Here is a 27525-nt window from a genome sequence, read left to right as displayed (position 1 = left end):
AACACCTACATCCCAGTGAATGACCCACCTAGCTACCCTAAAAACCAAAAGCAGAATTATTTATTTGAAAATAATTGTGTTACCAGAGAAAAACAGTCTGGAGTCCTCAAAACTTGGCATAAAAAAAGTAATGCAACGATGATGGGCTAGGAATCCCAGAAATTGTTCAACTCTACAACTATAAGAAGTCTTGAAAAGTGATTTTAAAAGATCCAGCTGGCTATAGGTGCACTGGCTATGAGTTAGCCCTGCTCTGCAAGGTATTTAACATAAAAATAAAATCTTTTTTAAAAGATCCCTTATTATGTAGAAGAAACAACCATATTTGCTCTCTTCATATAAGAACAAAACTATATGATGTGAAAGTAATTGAAAAAAATCATTCTAAGGATGTTGCAACTTACTTAATTTTGCCATATTCTTCTTTGTCCTTTTCTATGGCTTGCTGAAACTGTTCGATCTCTTGATTGACTGAATTTTCTTGATTTCGTAAGGCCTTTACTCTCTCTTTTAACCAAGATATTTTTTTTTGTCTTTCCAACCGTTCAGGTTCCAAAGATTGGTCAGTACTAACAGTAAATAACCCAAAGTGAAAAATGTTAAATGAACAGTTTAACATTTAAATAACACAAGCCAATGTAATAAAATTTCATTAACAACAATACATAAAATACAATATTCCAATGCATCTACCTTACTTTATTACAAAATAAGAGTCATGAAAATTTCAAAGTAACTATCCTACCTTTTTTTCAGTTCTTCAATTCTTTTACAAAGCTGCTCATCATCTTTCTTTAATGCTTTATATTCATTTAAGGATCGGTTATATAAAACCTAACAAAAAAAATTAGACACGCTTTGCTAAAATGAAAACAAATATCCCATTCGAGTCCACTTTTGTCAAATCCTCAGAGACTGAATGTGTACAGGAATATATTTTTAAAATGAAGCACAAAATCGTCATTTGAAACCATTACATTTTTTAAAATCTCAAAGCATCACTAATTTCAACTCAGGTACAAAATCTCTACTTTAAAAATTAGAAGGCTCGGTGCTGTGGCTCACGCCTGTAATCCCAGCACTTTGGGAGGCCAAGGTGGGCGGATGACGAGGTCAGGAGATCGACACTACCCTGGCTAACATGGTGAAATCCCATCTCTACTAAAAATACAAAAAATTAGCCAGGTGTGGTGGCACACCCCTATAGTCCCAGCTACTCAGGAGGCTAAGGCAGGAGAATCGCTTAAACCTGGGAGGCGGAGGTTGCAGTAAGCCAAGACTGTGCCACTGCACTCCAGCCTGGGCGACAGGGTGAGACTCCGTCTCAAAAAAATAATAATAAAAAAATAGAAGAGGCTGGGTGCAGAGGCTCACACCTGTAATCCCAGCACTTTGGGAGGCTGAGGCAGGTAGATCACTTAAGGTCAGGAGTTCAAGACCAGCCTGGACAATGTGGCAAAATCCTGTCTCTACAAGAAATACAAAAAAATGTAGCCAGCCATGGTGACAGATGTCTGTAGACCCAGCTACTCAGGAGGCCGAGGTGGGAGGATAGCATGTGCCTAGGAGGTAGAAGCTGCAGTGAGCTGTGATGGCGCCACAGCACTCCAGCCTGCGTGACAGAGCAAGACTGTTTCAAAACAACAAAATATAATTAAAAGAGATAGAAGAACAATCTTTATATTTGCTGTGTGGCTTTTAATATTTCAGTTTAGAAAATTTCTCTCACCTCAGCTTCATTATAGGCCCTTTTCTTAGCAACGACATCTGCTTTCAATGCCATACATTCTGGTGCTCGTGCATTTGTCTCTTCACTAATCTTTTCTAGTTTGTCTTGAATATCCTTGTACTTTTGTTCTGCTTCATTAAGTCTGACCTTTAAGAAAATAACATTATTAAAGTATATTTTTTCAACAGAGAGAGTTTTTAAAAATAATTATCTATAGTTCATATACCAATAACAAATTTAACTTCACTCAAGACTTTAGGCAAATAAACATAGTAACATAACGTTATATAAAATACTATAATATAATTTGACTTTAACCCACAGTTAGTTATGCAACAAATGTGCTATCCTCTAGGGATACAAAGACGTGATAACAAATGTCCTCAGATAACATAAGAGAGAGAGAGATAATTTAGCAGAAAAACAGAACACAAACTGATGATACGGTCTGTATACAATAATGCTAAAGTAGGGTACGTTTATTCTTAATTGTGGGAGCACAGAGAGACAAACCAGAGGTTGGCCAGAAAAAGTCAGGAATGCCTTCAAAGAGGAAGTAGTATTTTGAGCTGAGATTTTAAAAATTACTCTAAGTGTACCAGGAAATAAGTTGAGGAAGGGTGTTAGAGGCAGATGAAAGAGCATGTACAAAGGTATTCATATTTTAGAAATTAAATATTGCTAGAGCTTAAATTCATAGGATAATGGTAGGAGATGAGATGAAGGGGTAGAAGGGCCTTGCATTCTACAATGAACAGCTTACAACTTAATCTTCTAGAAAACAGGAAGACAGCCTAAGTCTGTCTCTTATCTCCTAAATCTGCGTGTTAGATTACTCTGGAAGCACTTGGAACACAGGGTAGACAGAAAAATCAAAGGAAAAGATTTCAGTAAGAAGTTAATATAATGTTATGGATCAAAGACAATTAGGGACCAAAATGGGATGCTAACAATAGGGACTGATGAGAAGGAACAAATATGAGCACTATTTCGATCGGGGTCAGCAAACCTTTCTATAAGAGGCTAGATAGTGTACACTTCAGGCTTTGTGGGCCACATGGTCTCTCCTAAAACAATTCAACTCTGCCATTAAAACATGAAAGCACCCAAGGACAATGAGTAGAGGAATTGCTTTTTAATAAAAATGAAAGCTGGATCCAGGTTTTATACAAACTAAACATAATTCATATTATTTTTCAGTTTTAAATTAACAAAAGTTTAAAGTCTGCTTTAGACACTGTTTCTTCAGAAATCTTCCATTTAATAGTCATTCTACAGGCAACAATGTGAAAGGCTTTATGTAAGACAAGATGGAAAGGATATAAAGATAAAATAAGATAGTCCTTACCCTCCAGAAATTTGCCATTTACTACATACAGTATGCAAACGCTTAAACGGAGAAAAAGGCCTACTAAACTAAACATCACCTAGCCTTATGATCCTCCTTTCCCATTTAAAAAAGAGGTGAGCAGCTGTTACTCAGACTGGATTCCATCTTAGACTGCGAAATGCTTGAGGAGGAAAGCATTTAAGGCCTTACCTGATGATAAGCTGAGAAATGAGGGTGAGAAGAGAAACATACTTGATGAAAATTTCAGAGTATTCTCTCAGAAATGAAAATTTAAGGTGAGAGGTGGAAAGCGTTGAAATTCCACTTACTGCCTGAAGAGGGAGTAAGAAACTTAGCCCACAAATCACTAAGTGTCCTATCTTTACCTATTTTTACATACTCATCTATTACCTCTGATGAATTAATGTCATAAACCTTAAAAGAAAAAAAGATCAATCTGCTCATCTTAGAGGCAGACAGAAAAAAGCAAGTTAGGAAAGATTACATTCTATACCACAGCCAAACCTGGGGGCCAGAAATAAATTTCCTAAGCAAAATAGAGAAAATGCTAAGAGGTAAGTAAGCTACACTGACATATTGAGTACATTTGCGGGGGAAGGGGAGTAAAGAAAAAAAAAACTAGGAGTTCTTCTTCTGGCATTACAGCATGAGAAACCCCACAGTGCTGGCTGCTCAACCTTGTGAATATACTAAAACCCAGTCAATTACATACTTTACATGGGTGAATTATATGGTAAATGAATGATATCTCAATAAAGCTGTTCAAAAAAGAAACAGTGAGTATAAAGAGTGGATCTGCTGAATGGTAAAAAGGTCCACATGGAAAGCCCCAACAAAGAATGACTGCCTTTATTTGACACTCAACTTCTGTAACCTCTAGGCCCATGTGGAAGACTTTGGTGACTTTCTTGAATTTTAGATAGGGCAGTTTCTACCTGCAATCTTAGATGTCAGGCTGAAATTAACCTTAACAGACCTAACAATGAATCCCACTTGCCTTCCACCTATATGAAATCCTCTGACAGGCCATCTTGGTTCTGGACCATAAATCTCAGTTCCCTTAGCAATCTCTGGGCATTGTTTTCAGTTCTGAGTTCTCATACTTTCTGATAGCTACCTTTAATGTGATTCTAATTTATATTATTCTAGCACCCCTTTATTTCTCAGGTCTGTTTGTGTTTAAACTCCTTAATGAACCGAAGAGTAAAAGCTTCAGGCTCTTCTTATATGTCTTGTCAGTAACAAAGTTCCACTGACAATATGCATGAGTTCTAGAGCCCTAGCCTCAGACAGGCTTATCATAGATAGAATATTCTTTTCAAAAGACAGTTACCACAACAGGCCTTGAAAACAAGTTTAGGTCTATTTCACCTAAGCAATAAATTCAAATATAGACAAATATACAGTCTGAAACTGCCAGTTTAGTGGGTCATAAATAGTCTAATATCAGCAATTTCATATGATTCAACCTATTAAATCTGCATTTAAAAAACTGTAATTACCTGCTGTTCTTCCATTTTCCTGTCAAGTCTAGCAGCACGATCTTCTCCAATTTTGATATTATCTCTGATAGCATTCAATTGTTTTTCAATTTCATTGACCTAAAAAAATTATATAGCAAATTGATAAGATTAACAATAATAACCAAATATATTCTGCAGATCCCATATATATGTGAACAAGTAATTAAGTGATAATTACCACTGCCCAAGCCATTTCATGTTTCAAGGACTCTAAATTAGTCTTCATTGTACTTAAACCAGCAATGCTTTGAAAACGTTCCTCTTTCTCTACGCACTGGCGCTTTAGTTCAGTAAGCCGCTTAAAAAAAGAAAACAGAAGGGACATATTTTTTATTAATGTTGAAAAAACACATTTTTGCAAATCTATTTCTTTTAAAAACAATGCCTAAACAACTACTACACAAAGATTTGTTTAAAAATAACTTCTTTTTTTTTTTTTATTCTTGATTCTTCGGTATACTTTTAATAAGTCCAATAATTTTGTGAATTTCTGCACTATAAAAATGGCCAAATACTCTTCAGATGAAGAGCAAAGGAATTAAAAGTTCAGGACTACACAAATATAGAGAAATCCCAAAACTCACTTTCCCATTTTCCCTCTTTATTCCCTATCTGATAGACATGATGGTCTGTTCTTCAAAGTATAGTCAGTAGGCATTCCAAAGAGAATGTAAGGATCAGGAGAAATTTATTTCTCAAAATCAAACAAGTTATAATTTTCTTAACTAAGGTCACTTTTTTTTTTTTGAGACAGAGTCTCACTCTGTCACCAGGCTGGAGTGCAATGGCACAATCTCGGCTCACTCCAACCTCCACCTCCCAGGTTCAAGCGATTCTCCGGCCTCAGCCTCCCAAGTAGCTGGGACTACAAGCAAGCACTACCACGCCCAGCTAGTTTTTGTATTTTTAGTAGAGACGGGGTTTCACCATGTTGGCCAGGAACTAAGTTCACTTTTAATAATTAATTAAAAATCACCAAATATCAAATACCGTGATATTCAAACAATTTCTGGAGCTTATAGATCTCATATTCTGTACACCTGGGTAGACAGCCTCTCCCCTTCATTCATGCTTACCAGAGTCACCTAGGGCCTGAACACTGTAGACCTTACTTTGTTTCCCTATCTAATGCACTTTCCCATTCTATAAAATTCTTTCAATCTATTATCACTCTCTTCAAACCTCATATACCCTGCCACCACATTCCCTCATTCATTCCCCTCTCCAGCTTCAGATAATTTAGAAGCCATCAGACAGAAACTCCCTCAACAATCTTAACTACAAATCTAAAGCAGTCATCCCTTCCTTTTGCAATAAAAGAAAGGTGGCCTCATATTTAAGACCCATACCATCCTCTACCTATATCTTGGATTGTACCCCTTTTCTATCTTCTCAAAAGTCTAAATCCACTGATTTTCCATCACATCTTTTCATCTTTGTTTCCACTTTACCCTCTTTATGACTCATGTTCATCACTACTTGCTCATCTTTCCAACTTACAAACAAAACCACCAATACCCATCCCTTGGCACGACCTCCTCCTCTAAAATTCTTCTTCCCTTTCTATCCAAGTTTCATGAAAATTGTCTCTATCTCCTCCATCTCCTCACATTTTCCAGTTCCACAAATCTGGCTACTGTTTTCACTGCTACTGAAACCCACCTTGCCATAGTCATCTATGAAGATTATGTCATTAAATACAGTGAGTTTTTTCAATTCATGTAGTGTCGGACCACAGGTACATCTCACGGTCATGACTTGTTCCTTCTCAAAATCTCTCTGCCCTTGGCTTCTCATGGCTTTCATGAGAATTTCTCATGGTTCAGGCCTGGCCCCACTTTTCCCCTATCTCAGCAATCTAAATTATTCTTTTGGCTTATATACTGATAGCACACTGACAACTCCCAAATTTTTATTGAGGCCAGACCTGACTCTGTATTCTTAATTTACATATCCAACTTCCCACTTCATATTTCCACTTGGAAATTAATGTGGAAATTAATTTGAAAACCTCAAAATTAATGTGTTCAAAATATAATTCAGCTTTCTTTAAAAAAAGGAAAAAAAAGAAAAACTGGCTTTTCTTCCCAAACTTCCTATCTCAATAAACTTACTCTACTACTAAAGTAATTAATTTGGAGGTCATTCAGTCACCTTTGATGACTCTGTCTTAACTTTACTTCTCCATGTCCACTACAACATTTGCCTACATCATTTCAAAGTTCTCTTTCCTACTACTGCCAATATCCTTAACTTCAGCCATCATTATGTCTTTGGACAATGATAATGGCTTCTTTATCTATCTTTCCACATCTCTTCTCTCCTTATAGCGGTTTATTCTCTTGTACAGCAGAGTAATCTACTGAAAATACACAATTAATGAAGTCATGCATTTTCATGTCTTCTATTGCCCCCTAAATTTTATAAGGTCCTCCATAACCTGGCCTCTCATCTCTCACACCTGTGTTTTACACTCTAGCCAAACTGGAATTCTTCTAGTTTTTTAAAAGAACACATGCTTTCTTGCCCCTGAGGCTTTAACGACGCTATTTCTTAGAACATCCTGCCTTACCCTCACCATCCTTTGCCTGGTATTACTCATCCTTCAGTTTTCTTCTTAGGCATCACTTCCTTAATAACTCCCCGACCATGACTGCCCCCGACACTGCCAGTACCCTATTAAGTGCTGTTGCCCAGTCTACATCTCTTTTAGTAGTCACCATACTCAAATTATTTACCATCTATGTTTCCTGCCGAATAACTAGGTCTATGATCCCAAGAATCCTATTTATTTGTCACTATATGACCATGGCCAAAGCACGATGCTACAAGGCACATGGTAAGAACTTAATATTTATCAACTGAATGATTATTCTAGCTTCTAGCCTTTACATACTATTTCTTAAAGATTTAATTATTCAAACCAAGAGTTTATTTTGAGAATATAGGGTATTTCACCAATTAAGAGAAAAGTTCTTACTGAGTGCATATTATGCATCAGGAATTCTCCTACATAATTTAGGGAAGTGCTCCTTATACTTCATAATTACAATATCTTTAATTGTTATCGGCATACTTTGTATACCATGGAGAAAATAAGTGTTTAATCCCAAGTGGTCTGAAACAAACAAATTTATTTCAAGTCCTGATTTATTATATTAAAAATAATAAATGTAACACATGGTATGTACAGTTTGTTTGAATATACAAGTATTTCCCTTCCCCAATAATAACACTGATATTCCAAGAAAGTGTGCTTTAGTATTTTTGTGGTTTATAGTAGCTCCTTAAGCACCACCACATAACCCAGGTTTGAAAGGATAATGTGGGAAATAAAAATAAATATACTCATCCTTAATTTTTGAGTTTTCATTTAATGAAACACATAACTATAGACCTAACTTAAAATACGCATTCTTCAAAAATGTGAAGTAAAAAGGTCAGTATAATATAATGAATTTGACTTTAATCATTAGTACAATCCTACCTCAAAAGGACAAGCTACAAAGTTGATGAAAATTCAACAGGTTATATAAAACTAACAAAAGAACAATATATGGAATTACATAAAATTGGTGGGACTTAATACACTGGATAAACAGCTATAACATAAGCCTTAAAATTTTGAGGTCTCTGATTATCACACAGAAAGTTGGATCTTCAGGAATCCGAAGAAGAAAGTATAAGAACAAAATATAACAGATTTAAAAACAAATTGAAATAAGTGATTATAAGTGCAAGCAAATCTGCACAGCTGCCAAGCCTGGTGAGTAAGGATGTCACAGCTGCTACCAACCTACCAGTTGCTTAAGGAATGTTAACATTTTACTAGAGTTATAATTACTATGATTTGTAGATTACAGTATATAATTATAAATGCATACTATGTTTAATAACAGTTTGAAGCTTGTGCTTATTATCCCAGAAGAAATACTGCAGTTTTTAAACTACTTATAGTTTTTAAACTACTTAAACTACCATACCTTATTGTGGAACCCATTAGTCATATTATCAGAGGATAAGTATGTAAGATACCACCCTGTTCTCTAGCTTATAATCTAATAGAGAAAGTAAGACATGTATGTACTTATCATTACAAAATAAAAAAGTAACAGCTAATTAATACCCAGAATATAAACACTACATTGCATTACTTCAGAGTGCTATGAAAATATTACTAGTTTTATATAAATATACAGATGCATAGTTTTACAATATCATTTACTACAGTAATGATATTACTATAGGAATATCAGTAATGATATTACTATAGGAATTCCTATTACTATAGGAATTTGGCTGATCCCAAAAAGATTTACATTAACTGTTTACAAACCTCTTCTCCTTGATGTATCTGCTCCTTTGTTCTTTCTTTTGTTTCCATAATGTATGAATAATCTTCCTTCATCTGTTCAAGTTGCGTTGCTTTCATGAAGAACTATTATCAACAACAAAAAAACGCAATTAGGAGTTTGTAAACTTCCATAGAACTGTTAAAAAGAAAAAGAAAAATTTGGTCTCTGAAAACTTTTAGATCAATGATATAAAAAGACATTAAAAACACAAGCAATCACACAAACACAAAAGAATACATTTCAGATTCAAATTTACTGAACCTACCATGCTCACATCCACATGTTCATTTGCAAAAGCTCCTAAAACTCCATGAAAGAAAACACTGCGGGGTGTGATAATAAGCTCATTTTCACTATTGCCATTATTTAAGCAAAAACAGCTGAAAAGACTGGCATCCTTGGTCTTAGTACATCTTAAATTTTTAGAATAAGAAATGCCAAAACTCACTCAAAAGACTACACAGAATATTTAGCAGTATAGTCAAGTATTTTGTTAGCTTTTAAAGTTTTTAATAGTTTAAGATTTACAGGCACACTGGCTCACACCTGTAATCCCAGCACTTTGGGAGGCCAAAGCGGGTGATCACTTGAGGCCAGGATTTCGAGATCAGCCCGGCCAAACAGGTGAAACCCCGTCTCTACTAAAAATACAAAAATTAGCCAGACATGGTGTCACATGCCTGTAACCCCAGCTCCTTGGGAGGCTTAGGCACAAAAATCACTTAAACCTGAGGGGTGGAGGTTGCAGTGAGCCGAGATTGCGCCACTGCACTCTATCCTGGAAGACAGAGCCTTGCTCTGTCTTAAAAAAAAAAAAAAAAAAAAAAAGATTTACAAGTTATTATGTATGTAGGAGCAACTGTTACCCTGTATTTCCTTAAAGATTAAGAATTAAAAGCCAAAAAGTAAAAACAAAGATTTAAAAAAATTATACCCCCATCTTACTTAACAATTTCCTAATCTAGGAAATTGAATTACTTTAAACAGATGGCTTTAAGAAAAAAAAAAAAACAAAAAAAAAAACTCAGACTCCATTATGTGAGCAAGAATATTGTTTACAATATGCCTAAAGGCACTCTTTTTAAATGGGTTTATATTACCTTGGTGCCACTTACTTTGTATTTGTCTCCTTCATTTTTAGACTGTAAGAACTGCTTGCTCATTTCTTGTGTTAAAACAGAAACTGGATTATCCACCTCAAACAAACAAAAAGTCATTTTTGAATATTTTACTTTAATGCTTTAAAGATAGGTAAAAACTGAAACATACATTACAAGTGACCTATGGTGCCATCAGGAAGGCCAAGCAATAGCCAAAGGTTATCACATTAGGATAAAAATATTAAAAAAAAAAAATTAGAAATGTATAATGCAGGAAAAATAATTTAAAATTTCATTATACCAACATACATGGTATAGTTAAAATTCCATATTCTACCAGTACATGAGGGCACAAGCACAAGAACCCTGTGAAGAAGTGTTTTCATTAAAAAGTTTTTCACTTCTTACCTGCTGAATAGAATATCACTCTCATGCCAATGGTTAATCATGGGCTAGCAGAATGGGAAGAGTCCTAGCATGGTAAGGAGTCAGCCACCTTGGGTTCTTGTTTGAGTTCTGTTGCTAACTTCCTATGTAGCCTTGGACAAGTCAGTTACTCCAGTTAAACACAGTCCAACTCAGTTATTTCTAATCAGAATCATGATAACAAGTATTGTTTATTTTTTTATAGAAGTTCTTCATATTATTCCTTCATAAGGATATTGTAAAACAAATGAAAATAATGAAGTCTTTCTATCTTTTGGAAACTAGTCATTGCTTGAATGAAACTACCTTTGGCTAACGTGACGGTTATTACTGAGTGTCAACTTGATTGGATTGAAGGATGCAAAGTATTGATTCTGGGTGTGTCCCCAAGGGTATTGCCAAAGGAGATTAACATTTGAGTCACTGGCCAAGAAAGGCAGACCCATCCTTAATCTGGGTGGGCACCATCTAATCAGCTGCCAGGGCGGCTGGAATACAAAGCAGGTGGAAAAACTTGAAAAGACTAGACTGGCCTAGCCTCCCAACCTACATCTTTCCCTAAAACTGGATGCTTCCTGCTCTCAAACATTGGACTCCAAGTTCTTCAGTTTTGGGACGTGGACTGGCTTTCCTTGCTCCTCAGCTCGCAGACAGCCTATTGTGGGACCTTGTGATCATGTGAGTTAATACTTAAAACCATATATATCTCCTATTCATTCTGTCCCTGTAGAGAACCCTAATACACCTAACAAGTTAAGATATCAAAATAAATTGGAAAAGTATAGAAAAAATACAACTTTTTTCAAAAAGATTCAGGGTCATTACTCAATTACTAACAAATAAGTTTACATGTTAAATGTTAGTCAATTACTAACAAATCAGTTTACATGTTAAAAATAATCTTAAGGTTATCGTATAAATGAAAAACTTTAAACCCTTCATGTTTACTGTCTATGAAATAAATACTGTGTAATTTGTTGGTATACCAATGGTTAAAACATTTCTCTTAAGTAAAATGTTGGGCCTCTCTTCTAAGATAATAAAAAAGTTATGTAGTTATAAACAAAACTTTACACGTGACATGTTTCTTATTATACAGACCTGACTCCATCTGCCACATATTTTTTCACAAAGCACCCCAGCTCATCATTTCATACTGCATCTGACCACTTAATAGACCTAATGCAGTAGTAGCTCTAATAACAAACATCTTAACGTCAACTTTCAATTAAAAGCTTCACCAAAGTTTATATTCATTTCTCTACACCTTTTTCACTGTTTTTGAAATGGAGTTCCTACTTCTTATACTACTCTTGGGATTATTTAAGAATCTTGGCCAGGCACAGTGGTTCATAACTATAATCTCAGCACTTTGGGAGGCTGAGGCAGGTAGATTGCTTGAGCCCAGGAGTTCAAGACCAGCCTAGGCAACACGGTGAAACCCCGTCTCTACAAAAAGTACAAAAATTAGCCAGGTGTAGTGGTACCCGCCTGTAGTACCAGCTCTCAGGAGGCTGAGGTGGAGGATCACTTGAGCCTGAGAGGTGGAGGTTGCAGGGAGTCGTGATCATGCTACTGCATTCCAGCCTGGGCAACAGAGTGAGACTCTGTCCCAAGGCTCATGCCAGCACTTTGGGAGGCCAGAGCCAAGGTGTGAGGATTGCTTGAGGCCAGGAGTTCAAGACTAGCCTGGGCAACATGGCAAAACCCAGTCTCTAAAATCAAACCAAAAAAAAGCATGTTGTAGCTCTATCTGTCAGAACCCTGAAAAAAGCAAAAAGCAAAAACAGGTAAACTTCAGCAAGAGGATAAGAAACGGAGGCACAGAAGACAAATATGATCAGGTACTGAAAGACATTAAATACCCTCTTCCCTCCTGGTTATTCTAGACCAACACTGTCTAAGAAAAATATAATGCAAGTCACCCACAATTTTTTTTTTTTTTTTTTTTTTTTTTGAGACAGGGTCTCACTCTGTCACCCAGGCTGGAGTGCAGTGGCGTGATCTCAGCTCACTGCAACCTCCGCCTCCTGGGTTCAAACAATTCTACCATGTCAGCCTCCCAAGTAGCTGGGACTAAAGGCATGTGCCACCATGCCTGCCTAATTTTTGTGTTTTTTGGTAGAGAGAGTGTTTCACCATGTTGACCAGCCTGGTCTCGAACTCCCGACCTCAGGTGATCCACCGGTCTCAGCCTCCCAAAGTGTGGGGATAACAGACGTGAGCCACTGCACCCAGCCCACACATACAATTTTAAATGTTCTAGTAGCCACATTAAAAATATAGAGAAATAGGTGAAATTTAATAACATATTTTTAATCCAATATAACCAAAATATTATCATTGTAACATGTAATCAATATAAAAAACTAAGTTATTCCTTTATATTAAGTTTTCAAAATCTGGTGTGTATTTCACATTACTGCATATCTCAATTTGAGCTACCCACTCTTCAAGTGCTCCACATCTACCCGTGGCATGGCTCTAGATCTTCTGCATTTTAATCAACGAAACTGAATCTTTTGTTACTCATTAAGTAAACCATGGAAGAAAAAGGACCAGGAATCTTTAAATATTTCAACAGAGAATAACATGTTTTACATTCCCCAAGGAAGTGAGAGCTTAGAGAAATACGCTTTTTTTCAATTTTCCTCATAATGAAAACTTTCTAATAAATGCAGCTGTCCACAGAAGAAGGAAGCAGCCTTGGACAGAGGTGATTTCCCCATTATCCTTTCAAGAACCTGCGCAGGAAAACCTGGTGGAGATTCTACACAGGGTAAATACACAGTATTTATACAGTATGCTGAATGCCCTTCAGATTCTCCCAACACCTATGATTCCATAAACTCTAACTCTTGGTTTTCCTGATTCTAATAAATTGTCCTGCATTCTAGTCTGAAATTCATTTGCTGTACCTGCTTTTCTCTAGATTTTAAGAATTATTTTTCCTAAACTTGTACTGTCTGATATGCAGCAGGCCCATTTGCCATGTGTGGCTTATTCTACTTAAAAAAATACAATTAAAACTTCAATTTCTTAGTCACAATTTCAAGTAGTCAAGAACCACATGTGGCTAATGGTTACCCCACTGAACAGCATAAATACAGGACATTTCCACCATCACAGAAAGTTCTGTACCCTCTGTTCTAAACCAAAGTGGAAAAGAGACCCAGACTCCTAATTGTTCTTTTTCTTTGATCGCAAATCTTGGAGTTCTTAATTCTGTAACGAGGCAGTATTGCACAATGGATAGAGCAGTAGAATGAAACAGGGATGCCTGGATCCCAAATCCAGGTTCTACCAGTAACCACGTCTAGACAGCCTTAAATATAAATTTATTTTTGGTAGCTCCCAGTTTCTCATCTACAAAACAAACAGCCTGGATTAAGTGTCTTCTAAAGGTAATTCTAGTGTAAATGTTTACAGAACTACATGTACCCTATTATCAATTAATTCAGCCAAAGTATCTTAGCAGAAAGGACTCAAGCCTTGTCCCCTACAAGTGTGATCAGTAGCTCCAAAATACAGAAATGCTTTATCTTTCTAGAATAAATTTTCTTTAAGAATTTAGTAACTTTAGAAGCTAAACACTCATCCAGGAAAAAAAGAGAAGAGTTTAGCAACTGAGTTTAGGGAACAATGATGCTATTTTGACTAGGACAGCAAAAAGCAAAGAAACCTGACATCCTTATTAAGATAAATTTTAGCCTAGAGTAGTATAGACTAAATGTTCTTGACTGCTCTATCAAATTAAAGGTGTTATATTATGTATTGACAATCCTGTGTTGAATTAACAAATTTTTTTTTTTTTTTTGAGATGGAGTTTCACTCTTGTTGCCCAGGCTGGAGTGCAGTGGCACAATCTTGGCTCATTGCAATCTCCACCTCCTGGGTTCAAATGATTCTCCCGCCTCAGCCTCCCTAGCAGCTGGGATTACAGGTGCCTGCCACCACGCCCAGCTAATTTTTTTTTTTCTGTATTTTTATTAGAGAAGGGGTTTCAGCATGTTGGCCAGGCTGGTCTTGAACTCCTGACCTCAGGTGATCCACCTACCTCAGTCTCCCAAAGTGTGGGATTACAGGTGTGAGCCATTGCACCCAGCCAAATTAGTAAATTTTAAACAACTTCACCGATAATAGTTACACATATGCTTCCTGTGGTCAACTTACTCATATGAGGCCATTTAAATTTTTTTCTACACAAGTGAAATCACACTAAAAAATGACAAGCTGTATGCATTAATCTGAAACACAAATTCACCAATTACCTGGATGTTAAAATGATCAAGAATTGCAATCAGCTCTTCTTTCTTAGTGGAAACCACGGAGCCTAGTTATGAGAAACATATGAAATAACCAAACTGTTTCTAGGGCATAACACAGAAAAAATGTATAGTTACTTACAAAATATAAATATTAATTAGCTTTCATTGCATCATCAAGAAAGGTACCATTGAATATGTATAAACATGAATGAACACGGCACAAGTACAGAGGAAGAAAAAGTACCCACATGCAATAATGGTGCTTATCTTGTTCCCATAACTAAACATATTTTGCTCCTCATCCATCGCTCTTCAAAAACTAAATGCTCACCTCTTCTTTTATGTCATTTTGCACTTTTGCTAACCATTTATAAAAACCCTGGTGTGACAGGAAGTCTGTAGGTGAAAACAAAATGGCACAACCTGTTTCAAATAATCCCCAGTTCTGCTAATCATGCTTTTGGTGCCATAATATCCTGGGGTAAAACAATCATGTGTAATACACACACACTTACAACCAATCATGTTACAAGGAAGACAGTTCAATCAATACCAACAGTCATCTAATTCTTTCTAATTGAGTATTTCCTAATATTTTACAAGAAATGAAAAGAGAATCAAAACAAACCTGTTGCACTTTTAAGTTTATAAGATCGACTTCCATCTATGCTGATGTGTTGCTGTATAAGTATAGAGTTACCATACACACTGGCTTTAAAGGCATCATCTCCCCTGTTCCTCAATGTTATTGAGATATCTGCAGAGCTGAAACAATGAGGTTAAGCTAAATTACATGAAGATACAGTGTAATTACAATACTAGGTTGCCACAATTTTCAAAATTTTCAAAACCACCAAATAATTTGGCCAATTCATTTGCAAATTAGCTTTACATCAATAGCTGACACTGATTGTTCACTACAGCATAACGTTAACGATACTGTGCCTAACAAAAAAATAAAGTTGAGAATAAGTGATGCTTCATAAAAAATAATTCACTGACTATTCTATCCATATAGCACATTTGACAAAAACCATTAAGTTTCAGTTGTTTCAAGACATGTAGATAAGTTATACATTTTCCTGTAAAAATCACGTAATCAACATTATACTGCCTGACTACTATAAGTTATATAAAGCATCATGCTTGACAGTAGGCCTTTAAAGAATGATGAAGTAAAAATTATGGTAAAGTAGTAACATTTTCAGAGGATTAGAATTAAGAAAGGTAATTTTAATTTTTCAAGTACTTGGCAATAAAACATAAAACCATTTGATATCAAGAAATGTAACTAGGCTGGGCAGAGTGGCTCATACCTGTAATCCCATCACTCTGGGAGGCCAAGGTGGGTGGATCACTTGAGGTCAGGAGTTTGAGACCAGCCTAGCTAACATGGCAAAACCCTATCTCTACAAAAAATACAAAAATTAGCCAGGCACGGTAGTGCATGCCTGTATTCCCAGCTACTCGGAAGTCTGATGCAGGAGAATCGCTTGAGCCTGGGAGGCAGAAGTTGCAGTGAGCTGAGATCGTACCATTGCACTCCAGCCTGGGCGACAGAGAGACTCCATCTCAAAAAAAAGAAACTAAAGCCCAAAATTTCTTTACTGGCATTAAAAATAATGAGTATAAATCTGCCTAACCAATAGGCTCTGTTATAGTTTTTAAAGTTTTAAAGATGTTTTAGGGACTTACAGCCATGCATATTTTAAGATCTATAGGGGTAAAAAAAAAAAAAAGAGTATTTGTGTACTACAACTGGTGTTAAAATAAGACTTGGAAGAAAAACAAAGATGCTGATAAAGGACATTAATAAAGATATAATTTCCTTAGACATAAAAGCAGATATTTTACCTGGTACATATGAGCATCTGTCAAAATGCTGAAGTCCTTTAATATAAAAGTGTTTTAATTGGTAATTAAATGAAACCTTTAATAGAACAAACTTGTTTTTGTGAATTTGTAATCATACTCAAAAACTGTTCCCATTTGTGGGAAATGCATGGAAGAAATATTCCAGATGAGCTTCATTGTGAACTACTGCTAAGACAGTAGACACACTGAAGTGTTTGTTCTGTTGCTCACCCATCCTTTTCTGTACAAGTGCCCTAGCAGAAAGGGCTTAGCAACGATATAATTTTCCATCCTATCCTCTCGGGATTGAGCTAAATATAGACATTTTTACCAGCTGAGCAATCAGATTTTCTTCCTTAAAAAAATCAAACTAAGAAAATCTGGTTAAAAAAATTTCAAAAGTCTGTAGTTTAGTTGATATTGTACCAATGTTAACTGCATAGCTTTGATAAATGCATCTTAGTTACGTAAGATATCTACATTAAGGAAAACTGGGTGAAGGATATACAGAAAATTGTACCATCTTTGCAACATTTCTGTAAATCTACAATTATTTCAAAACAAAAAGGTTTTAAAAAATTCAAATTAAGAAATGATCAAGTCAAGAGATGGTGAATCCTGGGAGCCACAAAGTTATGGAGCCTCTGGATCTAGAGAAACCAATTTGGGGCATTATACTCTGATAAGAAAATAGAAAAGTCTGAATAGAACAGATAAGCTCTTCGGAAACTACCTAGGCAGACTAATAAAAAGACATACATACTCACAGATACTGGCAGTGAACCAGAGGCACAGAAAACATAAGATCACTTTCTTACACACATACACCCACAGACTAGGACAGTAAGACTTATAAATGCCTGTACATGGGAAGACACGCAGTAACAAAGATTAGCAAAAGAATAAGAAAGTACACATACTTGAGACAGTGATAGAGAAAAACACACTCACTTACCTGTACACTTTTCGTAAGGAGAGACAGGAAAGAGCAGAGCATAGTGCACACACACAGAAGCACAGCCAATTAAGTTAGGATTGTGAGGGTGGTGCAGAGAGGAGAGATGCAGAACAAACCAAAGGGAGGGAGAGGGAGACAGAGGCCCAGAGACAAGACACACAGAGACAGCCAGAGATGCAATTACTCGGTTCTTACAGGGTCTCAGTCTGGTCCCTCAAGAGACCCTGCAGTATTTCCTCTCTGCAGTTTCATGGATATATATCCTTGCATCTTTATGGTAAATATCCTTTCCTAGAGCTACCTTGAATAAATTGGTGTGGTTTTTCTATAAAAACAAAATTACCCAATTAAGACAGATATGCTTCAGAAAAATTACAATTAATGGGATTATTTAAAAGCTCCCTAAGTTGATTCTAATGAACAGTTAAGGTTGAGAACCACTAAAGTATGAGGGGAAGGCTGGCTGGCCTCTGATAATGTAGCTAACAAATATTTTATTTCATTAGCTAGTATGATTACCTGCATTAAGTTACTGTACCTCATGAAAACATTTCTTAAATGACGACATATATGTGCTCTCTGAATTATCAAACACCTCTCTTGATTACCAAACACCTACTTTATTATCTTCCTTCCTGGCTACTCCTTGTATTTGAGCTATCTTTAGTATAGTGAGAACTTCAGAGGCACTGATATCCTACTGCTATATAAATTTTCTTTTCTTTTTCTTTTTTTTGAGACAGAGTCTTGCTCTGTCGCCCAGGCTGGAGTGCAGTGGCATGATCTCAGCTCACTGCAATCTCCGCCTCCCAGGTTCAAGTGATTCTCCTGCCTCAGCCTCCCAAATAGCTGAGATTACAGGCACCCACCACCATGTCCAGCTAATTTTTCTATTTTTAGTAGAGACAGGGTTTTGCCATGTTGGCCAGGCTGGTCTTGAACTCCTGACCTCAAGTGATCTGCCCACCTCGGCCTCGAAAGTGCCAGGATTACAAGCATGAGCCACCGCGCCTGGCCTGCTATACGAATCTAATAAATACAAGAGAGCAAAATTCTTCTAAAAAGTAACACTTATAAAAAAGCCTCATAATTACTGCTAAACAAACAAAAAAAACCACTTCTGCTGGAAGACAGAGACAACGAAGCTGGGCACTAGCTCTGCAGTCTTCCCCTTTACACTGATATGGTCTGTGCTGATGCTTAATTTGGGTCAAACAGCCATAGAGCCCAATGCCTGTAAATACAGGAGAGCCTTAACTGAAAAGAGAGACTATCTATGAGATTTTTTTCAGAATGACAACACAAACAAGCAGTACCACAGTAAGAATTTAGCTTCTTTCTCAACTCAGGAAGAATCTATCTACGTGGAAGTAACTGGCAGCTGTGCACATGGATGAGAACAAGGAAAAAGAAAAGTCATACAAAAAGATGATACAACTGCTCCTTCTCTGCATCACCAGCTCATCTGTAACAAGTTCTGTCTCCTTGACTAAATAAATCAGGAACATAAAACAGGAGAATGAGTTTTTGTCCCTCTATAACCCTTGTGCCACAGTTGATGTCAAAAATTAGACTACTGCAAAGACCCCAAGGCTACCAGGGTTGGTATTATGAAGGCCAAAGGAGGGAACGGTAAACTGTATATGTTTAAAGAGAATCTAAATAGCAAAGGGCATGAGGCCTTGGGTCACTGAGAAAGGTTTTCATGTGAAGAGATACATTAGGAGGATTCATTCAGTCCCTGTGTCACTGCAAAGGCTTGGTGGATAATTAGAAGGATGAGTCCCAGGCAATGTCTCAAGGTGCAGTTCTCTGGCTTCTCCTAACAGTATTACGCAAGCATCTCCAAGGAGAGTTGAAATATCCCAAGAAAGGAGGCCCAGAGCACAGGTGTCACAAATGGTGAGTGTAATGTTAGAGATGGGGGAAGGGAGGGACAGACTCCTTAGAAGAACTACCTCAAACTTGTGCTGGACTACACTGACAACCATCTTCAGGTAAAGTGAGACTCCTGCATAGACTTTAGATGTGCAATAGAGTAAGAACAGAACTAAAAACCTCAACGAGCTGATTCTGCAAAAAAGTGATGACAGAATCAGAGACTATAAAACCAAGGGAAATTTTATAAATACTAAATGTTTTCAATGAGGGAGGGGATAGATAAGAACAATACAGATATGGAAAAACTCTGCTTTTAGTTACTTTTTTAGACAGAAGACTGAGCTAAGGTTAGAGTTTTTAGCTGTCACTAACTGTGTTTTAAAATATATTTCCCCCAATTTTGTACTGGAAAAGCAAAAATAAAATATATACATTACTATTTCACTCTACAGGCAGCCATGTCCTTAAAAGTCAGTGATTTGTTTAAGCTAGTCTTTTTTTATTAAATAGTGTTCAGAGGACAGGTCTCAGAGAGAAGTTTCTACCCTGGTCTAAGCACTTTTCAAATAGAAAAAAAAAAAAGTATTTAACTGAGAAAACATTTAACAGTGCATAAAAAATAATTTATTCCTAAAGACTGTATCTGAAAATTCAATGTGCTATTTGGCCAACTAGACTGGGTGATTGTTTGGACAGCTAAGAAATGGATAGTTAAGTATTATGAACTGTGGCTGGGTGTGGTGGCTCACACCTGTAATTCCAACACTTTGGGAGGCTGAAGCAGGTAGATCACTTGAGCCCAGGGGTTTGAGACCAGCCTGGCCAACATCACAAGACCCCTTCTCTACTAAAAAAAAAAAAAAAAAAAAAAAAAAAAAAAAAAATTAGCCAGGCATGGTGGCATGGCTGTAGTCTCAGCTACTTGGGAGGGCGAGGCATGAGAATCACTTGAACCCAGGAGGTGGAGGTTGTAGTGAGCCAAGACTGCGCTACTGCACTGCAGCCTGGGAGACAGAGTGAGACTCTCTCTCAAAAAAAAAAGAATTTCTCATGGATTCTAACGACTAGTAAATAATAATAATTATAAAAAAATTTTTTTAATATAATGAACTGAACTAAGAGTTGATACTACTAACTTAAAGGTGTCAAAATAACTAATTTTTTGTTACAAACGTCATTTTGGTTTGTGGTGAAAGGAAGACTTTGCTGGACTGGGGCCCCATGAAGTGGAGACAGAAACTATGCTGGAGAATTGTTATCAAATAGTTTTTTCCCAGGGCCATAGAGCATGGGAAATAATCTTCTGTGTATCTTTTCTCTTTTTTTTTTTTAGTCAATTTGGAATCTTGGCTTAAGGTTAAGATTCCTAAGGCTTCTGAGGAATACATAAGAAATCTGCAGGTCTAATTCACATCCTATCCTTGTTCTATTTTTTAGTAATAAAATAGAAGAGAAATGGATATAACACTGAGCAGAAGGAAAAGTCTACTGAATGAGAAAAAAGATACTAGTGTTAATTATGAAAGTTTCAAAAGTTCTCAGCACTGGGCATGAGAAGGAGGAATGGGAGTAGCCTCATGCTAGAAGATGTATGACAGCATTTGGGGCACTTTGTTGTTATGAAAAACAAAGATCCCTTCAGAGGTATCTGGGGCAGTACAGAAAAGAATGAAGAGATAAGCCTGAAGACAGAACAGCTAGTGGGCAAAAAGCAGTGAGTCCATGATGATGCAAACTGGACAATTCATATATAGCTATGTGATGGCAACTTATGACAAAAAGAAATATAAATGTAAAGCCAAAAACAGTAGTGATATAACTATTTACTAAGGGTCTGGGATAGACCACAAACAGATCTGTCACTGTGGTCCTCAAATTAAACTCACTGGCAGCCCACTTGGGTAAAGGGTATAAAATCAGAGTCAAAAAGTAGAATTCTTATTTTGGGACTTCTTAGAGAGCTAAAGACAGTTTTGTGCAGGGACACTTTGGCTGGTCACTGATTTTGCTCTCCCTACTATCGTATCAATGTGGACTCACCGATGCTGGGTTTGGGTCAAGAGTCAGGAATTAGCAAGGTTTATAAACACTTGTTAAACAGGATACATAGATTTATCACAGCCATTTCTTTCAGCAAGTAACAGAAGCAAGATGGCCAGGCACATGGCAGTAAGTTACACAAGCTATCTGTCTTGAGAGGATAACAGGCAACAGTGCGCCATGCCGGCAACAAGAGGTAAAAGAAAGGAATGAAAAAATAGGACACCTCTGCTCCTATTCTGGGAAGGCACTTCATTTCCAGTCATGTCTATGTGAACTGGGAATCTAAAGTAACTGTTTTCTTACCAAAGAATTGAAAATAGATGGTAGAAAGCGAACACTTACTTCTGTCCATCCTTCACAAAACCTTTTAAAGAGGATCCTCTATTAGTAGCAACTGCTCTTCCACCAAGACCAACTATGAGAGCTGTGAGTACTGCACTCTTCCCACCTAAAGAAACAGATGTTGAAGAAATCACATTCATTAAAAGAAAAAGGAAAAAGCTGACTCCTACCATGTCATGCAAAAAGATTTATGAATGAGACTCACTTTAAAATAAAATGTTAAAATTCAACTATAATTTTCTTCCCATGCAAAGCAACAACTTAAAAAAAAAGTTATATATGTAATGAAAAATTGAGCTGCCGCTATTAGCAAAAAAATAGTACATTTCAGGAATCAAATTTTTGCCACTAAAAGGAAAATGGTAAAAATTGTTTTGACACCTTTCCAACCTAAAACTTTCATTGTACCACCTTGGCCTATCAACCTAATAAATGAATGTATCCCTCTATTTACACGTATATTATTAATCCATCTAATTTTTATGACATTTTATTGGCACACTCATTGCTCACTGAAACCTCAAACTCCCGGGCTCAAGTTATCCTCCTGCCTCAGCCTCCTCAGTAGCTGGGATTACAGGCACACATCACTACGCCCAGCTAATTTTTTTTTTGTAGAGACACACTGTTGGTATGTTGCCCAGGGTGGTCTTAAACTCCTGGTTCTCAAGCAATCCTCCTGCCTTAGCCTCTCAAAGTGCTGTGATTATAGATGTGAGCCACTGGGCCCAGCCAGAAACTACTGTTAACATTCCTCAAAAGTAAGCTCCATGTGGACAGGAATGTTGTCTCTTTCATTCAATACTGTATCCCTAATATTAGCACATAGTAAGTACTTGCATTATTTGTTGAATGAATGAACTTAAGTAGAAAAAAATCAGCAAAGTCATATACATGTTTTTATACAATATTTTAACAATTATTATTTGTAATTTGAATATTATTCATTTTCTAGCTCTTTGAGAACTGTACTTCTTCATACCCTCACGGATCTAAAATATTACAAGCTGAGGGCTAGGTGTGGTGGCTCACACCTGTAATCCCAGCGTTTTCAGAGGCTGAGGCGGGAGGCTCACCTGAGACCAGAGAGACCAGCCTGAGCAACAGAGTAACACCTGGTCACTACAAAAAATAAAATTAGGCAGGCAGGCTGGGCACAGTGGTTCACGCCTGTAATCACAGCACTTCGGGAGGCCAAGGCAGGTGGATCACTTGAGGTCAGGGGTTCGAGACCAGTCTGACCAACATGGTGAAACCCCGTTCCTACTAAAAATACAAAAATTAGTTGGGCGTGGTGGTGCTCACTTGTAATCCCAGCTACTTGGGAGGCTAAGGTGGGAGGATTACTTGAACCCAGGAGCTGGAGGCTGCAGTGAGCCAAGGCAGCACCACTGAATTCCAGCCTGGGCAAAGCAAGACTCTGTCTCAAAAAAAATAAATAAATAAATTAGGGAGGCATAGTGGCATGTGCCTGTGGTCGTAGCTACTTTCAAAGCTGAGGGGAGAGGACAGCTTGAGCCCAGGAGTTCAAGGCTGCAGTGAGCTATGATCACATCATGCAGTCCAGCGTGGGTGACAGAGAGAGAGAGAGAGATCCTGTCTCTTTAAATACACACACACACACACACACACACACACACACACACAGAATATGGTAACAATTTTTTGAACTCCATTCAACCAGTCCAATCAACTTTTATTAGCCTATTATCTTCCTCAAAGTAATACAAAGTAACTAACACACACCACTGATTAACCTAATTTAGTTCCTGGAATGCCTTTAAAGTTCCTCTTCTAACTCCCTTTTCTTCATTACCAAATGCACTGCCTCCACTGTTTGCATTATTTCCTCTTCTATTAGTTTTTATTAATAAAAACCATTGTTTTGAAAGTTAAAAGACCTAACTTCAGAACCCACCAGTATTTATTTCTTGTCCCATGTGACCCCTCTAAAATAGGGATCCCCTTGTCCACCCATTTCTCCTAGAGACATTTTCTACTTGACTGAATGATAAAGTAAGAAAAACAGAACCACAAAAGGGGCGGCAGAGCTACACAGAACCTGGCTTCCTATTCTAGACTCTGGTAAGCCTCCTCTCCCTGTGTACCTTCTCAGTCCAGGAGTTAACACCACATTCTTGGCAGACCCACCACAGAACTGCCTGGAAACTTTCTGCCTCCTGTATTTTTCCCCTTCTAATCCATTGTCCACAATGTGGTCAGCCTGTTTCATGAATTGTGGCCATGTCACTCCTTTACTCAAAAACTTTAATTGTGGCCGGGCACAGTGGCTCACACCTGCTAATCCCAGCACTCTGCGAAGCCAAGGCGGGCGGATCACTTGAGGTCAGGAGTTTGAGATCTGCCTGGCCAACATGGTGAAAAGCTGTCTCTACTAAAAATACAAAAATTAGCCAGGCGTGAAGGCACGCTAATCCCAGCTACTCACAAGGCTGAGACAGGAGAATCACTTGAACCTGAGAGGCAGAGGTTGCCCTGGGCCAAGATGGCACCACTGCACTCCAACCTGGGCGACAGAGGGAGACTCTGTCTCAAAAACAAAAAGAAAAAAAAAAAAAAACCCAAACCACAAAGCAACAACAAACAAAACTCTAATTGGTTCACCACCATCTTCAAAATAAAACTCCAAACTTTTTATTATGACATTCAACATCCTCAACAATACTGCCTAGAACATGACTCTCCACAGTCAGCTTCTGCTTCTCTCCACCGTCCACCATACAATAAATCATATAAGGTTATTCACCAGTTCCTATACACATCTACCTCTACTCCTCCAAACCTTAGCTGATGAGCAATCTTTGTCTGGAACATCTCAGCCTCTTCTTGCCAATGAGACCTACAGAATTGATAATTTTCATTCAAGAACTGGCACAAAAACCACCTCCTCTTAAAGCTTTTATTGGCCACCTGGTAAGAATTTGTTACTTTTATGTTTGGATTGCCAAGTCACTTCATTTGTGCTCTATTACAATGTTTAATAGAGCACAATTTCACTCTACAGGCAGCCATGTCCTATAGACACAGCCTTGTGTCTACCTCAATTGCAATAAGGCTGTCTCAATTGCAATAAGGATCGCTTGTCTACCCTTCTGTGGTATAGATTCCAAGATAAATACATTAAAAACATAAGCAGGAAATGTTTATCCCTATTGCTTAAGTAACAAACCTAGAGTTAACTCAATATTTTCTTTAAGTGTACACTGGCAGCAAATACCAAGAATATTCATAACCACAAGTTATACATCTATAAGACAAAACACTTATTAGCACTAATAGTCACCTATTTCAAAAAGTTAATGTACTCTAATCTCAAAGTACTACTCAAAGTCAAACGAGGAGGGAAAAAACACTTACTTCCATTGTTGCCAACAACAAAGTTGACATTAGAACCAAACTTAAAGGGTCCAAGCATTGAATGACACATGAAGTTTTTTAGGTGAATACTCTCAATTATTCCAACTTCTGCTGCAGTCTATGAATAAAAAACAAAAGGAGAAAATAGTCAATCTAATTCACTCATTATAACCATTCAAGCATTGTTGGCATCAGAAAGACTAGCAACATCATCAATGAAAAAATTTACAGAAAGTGACTAATGGTAACTTCAACGAATAAGATGAAATTAAATGGGAACCTTCTATGAGTCAGTACTCATTCCAAAATCTTTAAAGGATTTAAAAGTGTATCACCAGATTTCTTAATATTGGCAATAACATTTTGGGTCTGATAATTTTCTGTTAGTGGGGAGGTCTGTCTTCTGCACTGTAGAATGTTTAGTGGCATCCCCAGCCTCTATCCACTAGATGCCAGCAACACATACCTGTCCCTAAGTTGTGACAACCAAAAATATATCCAGACATTGCTAAATGTCTCTGGCAGACACAAAAGGGAGAGAGAAGAATCCCCTTTGTTGAGAACTGCTATCCCAATTGGCAAAGCAAAACTTCCTATATACTTTATTTAGAATACCTCTGAAAGATGACTATCCAGCCATGCATTCAACACTGAATTCACTATCTGACATATACTATTTCAATTCAAAGAGCGGAGTACATGTTCTTAAAAAGTAAAGCCTGCTCTTCTTGTGACTTTGTCACTTATTATCGCAGCTGTGTGACTTCTGGCAATGTTATAAAGAATATACAGTTTCCAAGTCCGTAAAACAGGAATAATATTTCCTATACTGTAAATATTATATCAGCATTAAGTTACATAAGGTTTACAAATGGTTTAACCAAGAGTTTGGCAAATGGTAGTCACCTGCACTTTGTAGTTATCTAAGTACCAGAACAAATCAGCCTTATTTTATCAGGCCTTCTAATTTTTTTGAAGACCATTTTCAAGTCTCCAGGTATTTTAAAGATTTCTTTAAAACTCCCTGGCTCTCCTCTTCTGGACATACATCTTATTAAACAGTAGAAAACATTTACATCCTTGTATGAGTAGAATACTGGAAATCACGGTTGAAGAATTTTTGAAATATTTTTATTTTTAAATAATAACAGATTCGGCCGGGCGCGGTGGCTCAAGCCTGTAATCCCAGCACTTTGGGAGGCCGAGACAGGCGGATCACGAGGTCAGGAGATCGAGACCATCCTGGCTAACACGGTGAAACTCCGTCTCTACTACAAAATACAAAAACTAGCCGGGCGAGGTGGCGGACGCCTGTAGTCCCAGCTGCTCGGGAGGCTGAGGCAGGAGAATGGCGTGAACCCGGGAGGCGGAGCTTGCAGTGAGCTGAGATCCGGCCACCGCACTCCAGCCTGGGCGACAGAGCCAGACTCAGTCTCAAAAAAAAAAAAATAAATAAATAAATAAATAAATAATAACAGATTCACGTGCAATCCTTAAGAAATGAGATCCTGTGTACCCTTTACTCAGTTTCCTCCCATTGTAACTTCACAACCTTGTAACTTCCTCCCATTGTAACTTACAACTTGGCTGTAACAATATCACAACCAAGTTACTGACACTGACATAGTCAAAATACAGAATATTTCCATCATCATCAGGATCCCGCATGCTGCCCTTTTATAGTCACATCCACATCCCACCTTAACCCCTGACCCACTAATCTGTTCATTTCTATTAACTTTGCCCTTTCTAAAATGTTAAATAAATAGAAACAGACAAAATGTAGCCTCTTGGGACTGGCTTTTTTCACTCAGCCAAATTCTCTGTTGTTGCCTATATCGGTAGTTCACTCCTTTTTATTCTTAAGCTATATTTTATGGTATGGATGTACCAAGGTGTATTTACTAGTTCCTTTGTCTTTTCACCTAAATTTTAGAATAAAATATACACCTACAAAGTATCTTGCTGAGGTTTTAATAGAACTGCATTTAAACTTACATATCATTTTGGGGGAGAACTGACATAATTTCTATATTGAGTTGTCTAATCCATGAGTAAGTATGTGTCTCCATTTATTCGGGTGTTCTTTGATTCCCTTCATCAGCACTGTATAATTTTCACCATATTAGACCTGTACATATTTTGTTAGCTTTAGACGTATTTCATTTTTTAATACTTAATTTTTTAAGAGTAGTTTTAGATTCACAGCAAAATTGAGAGGAAGATACAGAAATATCCCATATACCCCCTACCCCCACACATGCATAGTCTCGCTCATTATCAACATCCACCATCAGCATGGTACATGTGTTACAGC

General features: G+C 37.3%; 1 protein-coding gene across 7 annotated transcripts in view; it reads right to left on the bottom strand.

The window, feature by feature from the left end:
• Positions 1 to 27525, bottom strand: part of SMC6 (structural maintenance of chromosomes 6) — an 88239-nt gene that overhangs the window by 50637 nt on the left and 10077 nt on the right. For all 7 annotated transcript variants that reach the window (XM_050754266.1, XM_050754267.1, XM_050754265.1 and 4 more), the window contains 11 exons: positions 25209 to 25326; positions 21831 to 21936; positions 15381 to 15517; positions 14756 to 14817; positions 10074 to 10154; positions 8940 to 9041; positions 4782 to 4901; positions 4583 to 4681; positions 1730 to 1876; positions 746 to 834; positions 405 to 569 (listed from right to left, as the gene is read on the bottom strand). In XM_050754266.1, the coding sequence (XP_050610223.1) occupies positions 405 to 569; positions 746 to 834; positions 1730 to 1876; positions 4583 to 4681; positions 4782 to 4901; positions 8940 to 9041; positions 10074 to 10154; positions 14756 to 14817; positions 15381 to 15517; positions 21831 to 21936; positions 25209 to 25326 (1226 nt within the window). The remainder of the gene's footprint in view (positions 1 to 404; positions 570 to 745; positions 835 to 1729; positions 1877 to 4582; positions 4682 to 4781; positions 4902 to 8939; positions 9042 to 10073; positions 10155 to 14755; positions 14818 to 15380; positions 15518 to 21830; positions 21937 to 25208; positions 25327 to 27525) is intronic.

The sequence above is a fragment of the Macaca thibetana genome, chromosome 13, assembly GCF_024542745.1.
Source record: "Macaca thibetana thibetana isolate TM-01 chromosome 13, ASM2454274v1, whole genome shotgun sequence".
NCBI classification, from domain to species: Eukaryota; Metazoa; Chordata; class Mammalia; order Primates; family Cercopithecidae; genus Macaca; species Macaca thibetana.
The sequence above is the reverse complement of the archived record's forward strand: the minus strand, read 5'-3'. Positions and strand labels throughout refer to the sequence as shown.